Source organism: Anolis carolinensis, chromosome 3 (assembly GCF_035594765.1).
Source record: "Anolis carolinensis isolate JA03-04 chromosome 3, rAnoCar3.1.pri, whole genome shotgun sequence".
NCBI lineage: Eukaryota > Metazoa > Chordata > Lepidosauria > Squamata > Dactyloidae > Anolis > Anolis carolinensis.
The window spans coordinates 255,680,404-255,694,345 of record NC_085843.1 but is presented as its reverse complement, the minus strand read 5'-3'; the positions used below and the strand labels follow the sequence as shown (position 1 = coordinate 255,694,345).

Sequence of the window (13,942 nt, the reverse complement as noted above, 5' to 3'; positions counted from 1 at the left end):
GACAAGGAAGGGTTTTCCTGCTTTGTCTCAAATTAATTTGATTTTACCAGAGGCTTTCTTTGAACACCTCCAGTAAAAGCGAGTGAGCCCACACGTTTTGGACCCTGTCTGGGTAAGTTATCTTCTATTTTAAGGCCTTTGTTAGGGGGGTGTTTCGGTGTCCTCCTGGAAGTTACTGGAAGGGCATCTAGACATTGCCTGGGGAAAGTGCACAGTTTAGGAGGAGGTGTGGGGACTAAAAGCCACTCTACTGTCTGGAAGTGCTCTAAGAAGGCTGAGAGTTGTATACCAAATACTTGAGTTTCTTTTGTCTTCTTTTGTGTTACTGGGTGAGACACAGGTGAGATGCCTATGAGATAAAGCACCAGACTGACTTGGGACTACAGCAGACTGTTCAGTTGTGCTGGGATTCCTATGGTCCCATGACTCTTTTGCTGATGACAGGAATCCTGACAATCCCCAGTGTGTATACAGCTAGCCTTCCAAATTTGTGGGTTTTACTTTAACAGGTTTGATTATTCTGGGTTTGATGAATACATCTTCTCTAGGAATCTCTAAATCCTTTAGGGTGGCTCTACTGGATCTTTTACCAGAGGTGACCCTAGAGTAGGCCTGCACAACTTGTGGTCCTCCAGATGTTTTGGACTTCAACTCCCAGAATTCCTGACCATTGGACAAGCTGGCTAGGGCTTCTGTGAGTTGGACACCTAAGCACCTGGATAAGCAAAGGCTGTGCAGGCCTGCCCTGGAGTCACTCTGTTAAGTTTAAAAAGAAAAAGATAATGATTTTTTTTTTGAAAAAAAAACCCTTGTGTTTTTTCCCACTGGGAAGGCCTGCTAGATTATAAAACCTACATTCTAAAACATATTGTTAAGAATGGAGCTAATGACAATTCATTCATGCACATTCTTTGGTGGATATTTGAACAGGGTCCCTAGAGTCAGTTATGGTAGAATGTATGTGGGTGGTTGATGTTGTCATAGCATGATTGAAAGGTAGACTTCACAAAATGTTGTTTTAAATTGAATTGCTATTGGGGAAAGCTTTTTTTTCTCTTCTTTTTACACAAATTAAGGTTTAATATATCATTTTAGTATGGCTTTTTCTTGAGTGGTATTACTTGGTAAAAATGTGTAATGTGAGATCAGTTTGAGTAAACAAAGCATGTAATTAACATGAAACTAGAAAAATATTTTCCCAACATTTCATTAGGCAAAGGTGATCCTCGTTTTCAAGTATGGCGATACATTCTGGGAAAGTGAATTTAGCTGTAATTTACCACATTATTACACTGTTATTCCAGACACATAATAGAATGAAAATATGTACTTTGCCTGGGGGGAGAATTTCTGTGAACTCACTGAGTTCTTAAGTACTATCACAGTAATTTCTTTAGTCTTTTGGAATATGCATATATTCTTAGCATTCCCTACATCATCATCATCATCAAGCAATCACTCGTTGCCAAATAGACTTAAGCTGGGTGATGGCAACAGAAGTACTAAGGCTGAAATATATTTTATAAGCTTTCAAGCTCAACTCACTGAGAGATAATAGCTCCATTAACTAGTATGATTCTGTAGAAAATGCCCTCTTATAGATTCAAGATTGCTTGGGATTTGTGACCTTTGTAACTACGAAGAAATGAATTCTGAATTGCTCTGTAGATTGTCAGTTATTTCTGAGATTCTTGAGTTTAAGGTAGGACTGATTCGCATTGTGTCTCAAGCATGCAGAATGTGGAGATAGTAGGATATGAAAGCTAATTTTGAGTTCATGCCCCATACTTCATTGTCTGTACAGAATTTGAATATTAAGCAGAACCTATGTGGGTTTCATCTCATTATGATACCCGTTGATTGAACTGACAGAAGGACAAATAAATGTGTCAGTGAAAATCAAGCTTGAATTCATTAAAAGCTAAAATGACTATAAAGTTACCATACTTCAAGGATATCATAAAAATAAATTATTTATTGTTAAAAGATGCTGGCAAATCTTAAAAAGAAGTAGAAAACATTACCGATGTATTCATTAAACCACACCCTTACTTTAAATCTAGAGCCAGTTCTGGAGAAGAAATGTTCGAGACTGGTTTCAGATGCAGCCGCACAGACCCTCCTGAATCTGTACACTGGTGGGTTGGAATCGACGTGGTCCAGTAAAGCTGAGATCACATCAGCACCACTGGACTATCATTTCACCTTCCATATTCCCATACTCAACCGGCCTAAGAGCTCCATGTGAGTTCCTGGCCTCTGTGAGTGCCATGTGCTGAAATCAGTAGAGGCACCCACATAACCAGGAAGGAGTGGGGACATCTCCTGATATTAAAACTGGGCGCATGATGGGAAGGAGCACTGCAGCTGTCTAGGAGCAACAGCCACAACACAGACACTTTCCCCTGAACCAACACTTCACAGTGTCCCAAAGGATTCTCCAGAGTTACAAACTACTGTATGTAGTATCTCCCAATTTTTTACTAAAGTGGGGAAACGTCAGTTCCGAATCAGTTTACCCTGCAGTATTTCTTGGAACATTATGAAGATAGCCATGAGCCAATTCAAGGTGAGTCTGGGTTTTAATGCCTACATAGACAGGTCTTTGAAGGCCTATCATTTATAGGGTTGCCATGGCACATTGATAACACACAAGACCAATAAGATCCCTTAAACACATATATTAACAGACTTTAGTTTAGTAAAGGTAAAGATTTTCCCTGACGTTAAGTCCAGTCGTGTCCGACTCTGGGGGTTGGTGCTCATCTCTATTTCTAAGCCGAAGAGCCGGCATTGTCCGTAGACACTTCCAAGATCATGTGGCTGGCATGACTGCATGGAACACTGTTACCTTTCTGCTGGAGTGGTACCTATTGATTACTCACATTTGCATGTTTTCGAACTGCTAGGTTGGCAGAAACTGGACCTAACAGCAGGCGCTCACTCCGCTCTCCGGATTTGAACCTGGGACCTTTCGGTCTGCAAGTTCAACAGCTCAGTACTTTAGCACACTGAGCCACTGGAGGCTCCTAAGACTTCAGTTTATTCTGGGAGATTTAGCATATGCTGGAAATCACTTCCAGATTTTTTAAAAAAAGGCCCCAAATAGGTTTTGGAATAAAATAATAGCTCTGATATCTACTTAAAAAAAATAACCCTACCTCTTCCCTGAAAGATGTAGCTCTGCATAAGTCTTATTCTGTTTTGGCTAATGTTGTGTTCTGGTCTCAGGCTCTCTACTACAGGAAAGGCAGGAGTCTGGGCTTTTCTGTTTGCATGATTTTCAAAACTTTGGTTCCAAAAGTTCTAGACTTTTCAATTTTTCCCAATTCTTGCAAAGTCCTGTTGGGCAAGGGTCTCGTGATCTTGTGTGGCCATGTTCCCCAGCTGATTGCATTAATCCTTGGTTGACTTGGCACTTGTCTAGGACTACAGTTTGGTTATACACACACTCTTTTTCTCAGATTGTTGTACATAATAAAGAGCAGACTGATATTAAGGATAATGGTTGCAGTACCATTATCACTCTTCTGGTCATTTTTAATTGGCATAGCATGGTAAGCCATCATTCTCTGAATCAAGCAATCTTATCCAGTGCAAACACATTTGTGATAATTTGTTTTGGGTTTTCTGCATCAAAGTAGCATCTTCATGTTTGTTCCAATTATATATCAAACTTGCAACATTTGGTTTAGTACAGTTGGCTATACTGTAGCCTTTTCCTACTGTTAAGCCTGTGTGTAAAACATATCTTTTTCATCACTAAATTCTGCAGTTGCTGACACATTGAAATAGTTTGTAAAGGAACATTTAGTGAGGAATGAATTTCGCCTACTTGGTGATCATATTTTCCATTCTACTATATGGTGATCTCTTTTCAAAAACTACATGTGTCTTACTCATAGGTCAAAAGTGGAGGAACTAAGGGATTTTCTTTCTGTCATGATTGCTCCCCCCACCAATTCTTTGCACAATCCACCCACTGTCTTGAAGAGGAAAAGGAGGGGAGTGGAAAGGCTAAGGGCTGCAATGGTACCTATTTAAGAACACAGCCCCATTTTTCTTGCAGTGTGTAAAGATTGTTGTTGTGTGGACCTAACTTCTGCCTGATAATAAAACACTCCCACTACTAGTAGCAGTAATCCAGATTTTTAAGTAAGGCTTTAAAAGAAACATGCATTTTAAACTGACTAATCCTGATAAAATGTGAAACAATGACATAGTAGCTAGCCTGAAACAGACTTTTAAGACATAAACTTATTTTTTTGCTTTCTGTGCCATAAAAACCAGCAAACTAAAAATATATAATTTTCTATGGGCTTGAAGGGCTTCCAAATGGCTTCAGTCCTATTTATGCGGATATTCAAAGACTTATAAGGCCATTACTGAAAGGCTGAGACTTTCCAAGATTTTGGGTCAGCACTTGGACACAGAGAAGGCCAAGTTGTGATTTTGGCATAACTTCATAGTATCTTGAATCCTCAATAATATGACAGAGAAAATTATTTTTACAAATGTATTTCACAAGTATGTTTTCAGGTTCTCATTTGGCCTTTTGATTTTGACAATGGTGTATATGATATTTTAAATTATATTTGCTCCTGTGTTCAATACAGAACTTAAAAAGTTGCCATACTTTGAAAAAACCCCAATTAGATACAGATGTGATTCTAAGTCCAATATCACAATAGAGGAAAATGCATAGCATAAGCCAGCATTTCAACTACACAGTATGCTTCCATCACTAGTGGGATTAGTGAGATCACATCCTTGTTGGAAATGCAAAAAAATGTTCAGCATCGAAAGAGTTAAATGTGCTTCAGAGAGAGCAGCAGTGACAGCGTTAAATTGTGTCTCAGTGACCCAAAGCCTTCTAATTTCTTACTCACCTATTATAACCTTTCAAAGATAACAACATGATCATTTGTGGATTTTCCACCTCTTTTTCCCCTCCTCTCTTCATTATGTCATTTCTACAAAATTGAAACCAGATTCTTCTTATTCTCTTCTGTTCCTGCTCAGCCTTGCTTAGCACTCTAATAGAGTTTGATTTCTAATCTAATTTAACATTACCTTCATTGTTAGGGAAAGGAATTAACTATAAATAAATAGTTAATTGTAATTGGTTGCGACCGAGTGACTGGCTTCTACAGTACTCGGAGATTCTTTATGAAATACTTATTGATTCAAGCCAATCTTCAGTAGGCATCTTTTCAAGGAAAGATGAAAGATACACATGTTAGTGTCATCTGTTTTGGATGTGTCTATCATAGGGAAATGGAATAAATAGGTTAGTAAACATATATTAGTGGTTGTCTGTGGTGGTATTTTCTCCAGCTGAAGAGGGAGTAAGTAAAGTTAATTGTACAATTCGAAAAACACTTCAAGTCATCAGGATGCCTCTTATTAAGATAAGTCACATTATTAGACCTTGCTCACTGAGCATCATGCCTTATAAAGGTTATAAAGGTTTTGATCCAAAAGGTATGTTACTTAATCAGGTGAACAAAGAGCCACAGTACCCAGTTTTGGCGTCTGTGGAACTCTGGGGTGCTGCAAAGAATTGTCCCAGCAGCTGTTTTTGCTATTGGAAATAATGATGTCTCATTTTCTGTTCTGGGATTTCTTTTTGGCTATTTTAGAAAAAGGGACTTTTCTTTATATAAATGCGTTTTTCAGTCTCAAAGACACTTTGTGGACAAAAACTTTTGAAAACTAACAGGGACTTGGGCAGGGAGTCAGTGGGAATCCTAAATGCTGCACCAAACTCCTAGGATGCCACTTTTGTTCATGAGCCATATGATTCCTCATTTGTGGTTAAAAGTATCATGATGTCAGGTTGGGGAAGCCTACTCTCTATTGAAAACCTAATTCTCTATCTTTTTTCTTCCTTCACCAGATAAGCTACTAGTTCTAACTATTGCAACCAAGGAAACAGATGGCTTTCACCGATTCATGCAATCCGCAAAGCACTTCAACTATACAGTGAAGGTACTGTGTTTTCTTCTGACTTTTCAGAACACTGAACACATTTTACTTTGTATTACTGTGTGTGTTACAATTATGCTATAGTAAAATGAAACTATTATGGAATGAAGTCATGGAAAATACCTCTTGGGTCACTTTCTGCTTACTTTCATCAGCTCTGAATTATTCCCTATTGTAAATTTGCTAGAATTTTTGCCTAGTCTAGCTCTTAGTATTCCAGATGGTGAAGTCTTTCCCTTACATTAAGAGAATATTCCACAGGCGTATGAATTTAAGCACTGGCAAGGTGAACTCACAGACTGTGTAAATATTACATCTTCCTCTTTCCATTCAACTTCTCTTCGCTATTATTGTCAACCAAAAATGATATCCTTTTATTCTGTTCCTTCAGAAGAAAATTCCTCCATTACCCGTATTGACATGTGACATCTTTCTATTTTCTTTTTGGCTGAATCCTGTCTTCTTTTACTTGTTCAGCAGCTGTGAGTTCTGCTACAAATCTGCTGGGGTTGGGTGCCAGGACCTCCTGTGGATTCATAGATCTATAGATGCTCAAGATCTATTATATACAATGGTGTAATAAAATTGTGTTTCTTATTTTTTAAAATGGCAATTTTCCTTTGGAGCAAGCCAAAAGCAAAGTCAATGCTCATTTTTCTCCACAATTTCCACATAGTCATTATCTGGAGACATAATGCATGGAAAAGAGACAGGCCTATGTTTGCTAGCTATTCTCTCAACCACAACATGGAAATGTTACTTTGTTGGACTGCAGCTCCAGAATCCTTCAGCCAACATGACCACTCTTCCTAACTTCTGTGTAACTCTTTGTGAACTGAGGCATGTTGAATGTATGTCTCCTCCCAACCAAAGTCTCATTCATACTATACCATTATAGTGCAATAAAATCCTTTAAAGTGCCATGTCTGCATCCTATAGAATCTAGGGGTTTGCAGTTTGGGCAGGCACTGAAGCTAATTGACAGAGAATATTGAATATGTACCTTCCTGAGCCTGAATCCCAGGATTGCACAAATGTTACCATGGTAATAGAAGTGGAATACAACACTATAATTGTATATTGTAAAATGACTCCCGGGATTTGAAAACCTGAAGAAACCAACTTAACATGTGGAAACAGCAACAACATGTATTTAAAGGTGTAATTTTTGCTTTTTGCCACTTGTTTATTACAGTAGAGTCTCATTTATCCAACATAAATGGGCCAACAGAATGTTGGATAAGTGAAAATGTTGTATAATAAGGAGGGATTGAGGAAAAGCCTATTAAGCATCAAATTACATTATGATTTTATAAATTAAGCACCAAAACTTTGTGTTTTACAACAAGTCGACAGAAAAAGCAGTTCAATATACAGTAACGTTATGTAGTAATTACTGTATTTACAAATTTAGTACCAAAACATTGCAATGTATTGAAAACATTGACTACAAAAACATTGGCTACTAACAAATTGACTTTAAGTAAAGATAGAATTGCATAAAATGAACTTACAGTAACAACATTGTCAGAAATTAAATGTGTAAAAAGTTCAGTCCTTGCCTCCAAGAGAAACAGTTGTGGATCTGGGTGGGAGGCAGACTTTGTTGGATAATCCAGAATGTTGGATAAGTGAGACTGTATATCCAAATGTCACTTTTAGGAGAGAGGCTTTGATTTAGAATGTGAGGATGGGGAAAAAGAGCTGTGATCATTGATAATACCATGAGTGGATGATGATAATTCCATGAGTGGATGATGTCAGAGCTAATTGTAAGCAACCCTGGGGATGAAGAAAGTCTGAAGGAAGTTATGGGGAAAATGTAATTGCCATATTTCTTCTCCCCTGCTGATAATTAATCCACATTAATAAATGGGTGAAGCATCTTTGAGAGGGATAGAAATTACCTGAACAATAAAGAAATATGCTAAAGTAACTTTCCTCACTTCAGTCCAGCAATCAGATCTGCAGTATTCTTAGGAAGGAAAGAGGAAACGGAGAAGAAAAAACTTTGAAGATGCTATTAAAAAAGAAAGGCACATGCATCCTGTCTAAAACTTTCCAGTTTATATGAATGTAAGGAGGCCTATACTGATTTGTAGAAAAATTCCTTTTTTTTTTTTTTGGCATTCTGTTTCTATCATGGTTAACAGATGCCTCCCAGAAGTCCAAAAACAGCAGTTGAGTTCAGTCCTTCTGGCGACTCACTTTATCTACATCCTTCTTTTCATCAGTATTCTTCTTTGCCAAGTTTGAATATTGCTATTTGCCTTTGGCTTGTTGGTCAGTGGCCATATTTTAGCATGAGTTTTATTTATTTTTTGGAATACTTACTTTCTTCCCAAGAATCAAGAAAAAAAGCAATTCCTCCTATGTCAACAGAGACACGATCAACATTTATTTGATAATTTCTTCAACCAATTGTTCTTTTCTTCTACACCCCATCCTTCTTCTGCTACTATTTTGTTAAACTGGTAGTGCTTATCTTGCTTTAGTAATGATAAAGCTTTCTTTTATTTCCCTTGAATAGTTTATGTGGTTGAAATTAATGGCTGGCTTATGGTTTGGTTGGGAATAGGCTCTCACTAGGGTGAAGTCATTCTGCTCAATGCTTCTTTGAATGTGGAAAATTTACGGGAAGTGAAATGCTCACCTAATATGTATTAACTGTTGGAGGGCATGATATTTAAAGAGGCGTGGTTTCTTTTGTTTAAACTTGTTTTTAATAAAGAGAAGTAGTGTGTTAAACATGCTTAACTCAGAGAGGTAAGCGTCTTCAAGGCACTACCTTCCAAAATATGCCAGAAGTGCTTCCAGAGGAGTCTTTCATATTGCCATTACTCTGCGTCATTTATGAAATCTTTTCAAAATAGTGCTTTCTTACTGTGTTGAATGAGATTAATATTGAAAGAACAGTAATTTAAGTAGGAGGCTAAAAAGGGTTGGGCATTGGAGTGTCTGAAAAAGGTCAGGTTAATTGCCTCATTCAGTACTGATCTCATGTGCTCAATTAGCAGCTGCATATTTTTGAAACATCAATTTCTTAGCAGCAAAAGATTTTGGCTTTTTTCCAGTTCCTCATAACTTAATATCCAGTTTGCAACAAAACGGTGTTTGTATGTTTTGCTTTAACGCAGGAACGAGCAAACTTCGGCCCTCCAGGTGTTTTGGACTTCAACTCCCACAATTCCTAACAGTCGGTAGGCTGTTAGGAATTGAAGTCCAAAACATCTGGAGGGCCGAAGTTTGCCCATGCCTTATTTAACTGATAACTTTTATTCTTTCAGTAGTTATATTGGCAATGTTTGCAAGATGTTTAATTGTAGTCCAAAAAATAACTTTTTTGAAGTTCTGGATTGGTTGTGTTCAATTAAGCCGGACTCTCCATTAGCCTGACAGTCCTTACTAATCCTAGTCCTATTTAGCATGAATGAACGGATAGTTTAAACAATGGGTTCTCAAACTTTTTTAGCTGTGGAGTCCTTTTTGAAGCAAATGTTTCTTGTGGAGCCCCAAGGAAGGTTTATATATTATCTATTTTGTTATATGTAATGTATATATCAGGCACAGGCAATTTTTTGAGCAACATAAACCCCCTTTTGCCATGTAAGAAAAGCACAAAGCACCCCTGAGTGGTGGGGGAGAAATAGGGTTTTGGAAGCAAGGAAGGCAAGAGAAAAGAGTCTGAGGGCAAAGGAGATGAGGGAAAAAAGCTTCTGGCGTCAAAGGAGGTGGGAGAGGGGAGGAGCAGGAAGAGGAGGAATAGCTTGAAGTGGGAGGAGAAAACTGCATAATCCCCCAGAATGCTTTGTGGAGTCCCAAGGGCTCTGCCGAGCACATTTTGAGATCTGCTGGTTTAAGCTAAGGATAACAGCTTTTCCTCCAGATGTTGGGCCCAATTACCATCATCTTTTAGCAATGGCTAAGAATGCAAGGGTTGATGAGAGCTGAAATCCATCAATACCTGAAAGATATGTTACCCGATTAAGTAACATATCTTTTAGAATATTTCTGAAGATTTTTGCTAAAAAGAAAACCAAGGAATAATGTAAGAGGTGTTTTTAATATCACTGAATATTTAGAATTATGCAAATGTTTTCTTTTAGATACAAACTGTTTGATAACACTATGTAACATGATTTTTGTTCCTGGGTTATAAATGTCATTTCCTAATTGCTTCTATCATAAAAACATGGAAAAGGTTTATTAAATCCGCAGCATGTTTTGCTATAGTTTTTCATTGAATATCTCATAGGGTCTCAGCCAATTAAACATAGTTTGCGGCAACCACACAAATGAAGTTTCTGGACTATAACTACTTTCAAACTAGGTACCACACCATCTAAAATTAAATATGTTTAATAACATATATATGGTATCTGGCACCAAATAAGTTATTGGAAATGTCTAAGAATGTTTAAATTAGTGTTGTGACTGTCAAGTTCCTTTTCCATTTCTGGTAGACCTGTAGAGGTAAAAAGTTATTGGTCTATGATTAACATGTTAATTACATTAATTTAATTCAATTTTTTTTACAAAGGTATGTAACAGATCACTTGGCCCTAAAGTTTGAACCCCAAGAAATCCTGCCATTTACCCATCTCCTTTTCTCCCAATTGTTCCCTTGCTGGATTGGGTTACTGGGTCTCAGTGTGACCCCTTAAATGTGGACTGAATTGCTGTGTTCTTATGATGATTCTTTAGTTTTCTCGTGCATGATAAAGAGCCAGTGGCAGGTTTAAAACAACAAGGATAGGTTTATTAAACTCAGTAGAAAAATATATTAAATCTAATCTTTCAGCTTTGTATTCTTTAAGCTCCACTAAACTAAAGGCAGTTCTCATGTCTTTCTCAACACCCCCTCCCCCACCACCCAAAATCTTTCTACTTCAACTCCAGTCCTTGTCTCTGTCAACTCAAATCAACTTCGCTCTGACTGCAGCAGTTCAAAGCTTTGCCTGAATCTCACAGTGGCATGCCTCGATCTTTGAATGCATTCCGTTCCTTTGCAGCCCCTCTTCACAGTCTCCTAATGCTTTCTTCATAGGTAGATTTTGTAATGTCACCAGAAATGTTTGCTAGGCATTACAGATAAGAGATAGGTCACCAAATATGACAGATTTTAGCCAGATTCCCAAACTAATGTTGGTTTTAAAGGAAACCCCAATTGGATTTTTTTGAAAGATTAAAAACTGTTTATGGAGTTTTCTGAGCAATAAGAAATCTAATTATATAATCTATAGTTATTGTTATTATATAATTGTAATAAAATTATTGCATTTGTAATGGTAGAATAATACATTTTTCTTTTTCCTTTTCCCGTTTATTATAGGTTGGATGGTGTGATGGGGTGTAAGTGCCCTTTTATGCATTAGTTAGTTAATTGCTGTTCAATGTTTTAATTAGCTAGACCATTAAGTAGGAGAATTTGGAAAGTTTTGCCTGAAAACTCTAGACAGCTAGTACTAGTCTACACAGGTCTGAAATCAGAATTTCTATGTGTAAAAGTATCTGGTTTGAGATATTGCTTGTTCCCATCTCCAGATCCTAGGTGAAGGTGAAAAGTGGAAAGGAGGAAAGAGTTTAAACTCAATTGGAGGAGGCCAGAAAGTACGTCTGTTGAAATCTGCACTGGATATATATGCTGACCAGGAAGATTTGGTGGTTATGTATGTTGACTGGTAAGTCAGCTTTCTTGTTTTAGCTTTTACTCAGTGGGAAGCTTTTGAAAATTTAGTATCTCTTATGCCATCCAGTCTGTTAATGTACAAATATTTTCCACTGCCCTAGTTTTTAACTGGGAAAAATGAGTGTCTGTTTCCACTTAGAAGGTTGTTAGGCTGTATGTGGCACAGCATGGTTATCTAGAGACTTGACAGGCTGTAAGACACACAGCCCAAAATAAACATTCTTGCATCATGAATTAATCAATCTTATCAGGAATAAATAGTACTTAAAATACCAAACCGACTTCCTGCAATGTCAGATGCAGCTACAGAGATGGAATTCTGTTTCATTGATATATTTGCTGATTCTGTTCCCAAATCTTCTTCTTTTCCAAAATCTCACCCCTGTTTGTAACTAGGAGTTGCATGTAAGTCATATGTTTGTAATTTGGGGCCTGCCTGTACTGTACCTTAACACTCATAATAAAAAGGAATCACTTCATTATCTGGGCATGATAGGGAACAGCACTGACTGTCTTCTCACCCCTTCCTTTTTTTTTGGACTGTTTCCCTAACAAAACATGGCAGAGCTGACAGGAAGTTCCCCTGTGTCATGGGAAGGGCTCCTTTCCATAAATTTGAATAAATTGTACCTCCAATTTATTCTAATTATTTAGAAACAAGGGAGAACAGTGTGGGATAAAGTCCTAAAATAAGCATTGGCCCCTTCTACTCTGCCCATTGAAGTACCACTTTTGGTATTTTTGAATATCTGGCCAGGGAAACTATATTGGTGACCAGGTGTAGGCTGAAGACCTGTGGGGTATTGATTTTTTCACTCTCTGTCATATGAAACTTATATGTGGATTATTTCAAAATCTATAATTTTAATCTCCAACCCTGCCCTTGATTTAATGGTAAGCTTGATTTATACACGAGTAATATGGTAAGTGATATTGACCAAACTCTCATGTGTAGTATTAGTCCAATAGAAGCATTGAGATCTGGTGGCTGCCATGTTAATGGGGTGGTGAATCCATTCCAGATTGTCCTAGAACTATTGGAAGATATTGGAAGCCCATAATCTTGTTTCAGTTTAGGATTCAGCAATCTGTATAGCTCCTTTCCCTTTCCCAGGGCAGATTCATTACTCCACTATGTGGAAGCTTTCAGCCACCACTGCAGTAAAGTCGATCTAACAACATAAAACTCCATGTTTTTAATTAATTTTCCTTTGGGTTACCTTGGACTTGATGATAAGGAATAGTTGTTGGGCCAGCTCACTTACATGGGAAGTGACATCCCTACAGTTGCAGCCTCTGAGCACTATTTGCTCTATTTCTACCCTGCCTTTCTCAAGGTGGCTTACAGGGAGGCAATAATTCAATGCCTTAAAAACATATAATGCAGACATTAAAATTAAATTAGGTTAAAAACAGCCATATTAAACATTTAAAAACAATACATTAAAATCACGCCACCCATAATCATAATCCAGGCCTTTCCATAATCAATTCCATCTTTCCAGATCTGTTATTGCACTGACCTATTCACTAAAGCCTGATCCCACAGCCAGGTTTTTATCTTTCTTCTAAAGGCTAGGAGGGAGGGGGCTGATCTAATCTGAAGGGGATTCTTTTTTAAAACTGTGTGATGACATAATTTCCAGTACATGGAGATTGGGCACATTTTACAGATCATAAAAGAACAAAGTGCAAAGTTAATTATGTGCTCTATAAAAATGTATTTCTTTTTGTCTTCACACCATTCAGTGTCTTTGCATAATCCTGGTGTTTAGTATAAGAACATTTTTAACCTTCATATTGTGCCTCTATCATTTTCCCCTCATCTTAAGTTAACAGGCCCAAACATTGTGCTGCTTTTTTTTTTTTTTTTTTGCAAATTCAAAAGTTGGTCTAGCTGCCCTCTGGATCAATTTTGTTGCTAATTGTAGTACCTTTTCAATTCTACAACACTCTTTTTGTGATATTGTATCTAGAACTATACATAGTATCATTGCAAGTGATCACAATAATAGATTTATATGAGAGTATTATATTATAGGCAAAATATTTCCTTTAAATTCCCTAATATAAAATTAACCTTTTTCACAGCTGCAGTAGTCTGGGACAAGACTTTCGCTAAGCTATCCACCATGACCATAGATCTCTTTCCTGTTCATTCTCACTGCCAAGTCAATTCCCATTAACATTTGATGGAATTTGGATTTATTTATTGTCTCCAATTACATCATGTAACATTTTGAACCACATTTTCATTCTTGAAGC

At 37.4% G+C, this 13,942-nt stretch overlaps 1 protein-coding gene across 2 annotated transcripts in view; it reads left to right on the top strand.

Annotated features, from left to right (window-relative positions):
• The window catches only part of plod2 (procollagen-lysine,2-oxoglutarate 5-dioxygenase 2), a 79,472-nt gene that overhangs the window by 20,034 nt on the left and 45,496 nt on the right, over positions 1-13,942 (top strand). For both annotated transcript variants that reach the window (XM_003226991.4, XM_016997175.2), the window contains exons 2-3: positions 5,900-5,991; positions 11,533-11,669. In XM_003226991.4, coding sequence (XP_003227039.2) covers positions 5,900-5,991; positions 11,533-11,669 — 229 coding nt within the window. The remainder of the gene's footprint in view (positions 1-5,899; positions 5,992-11,532; positions 11,670-13,942) is intronic.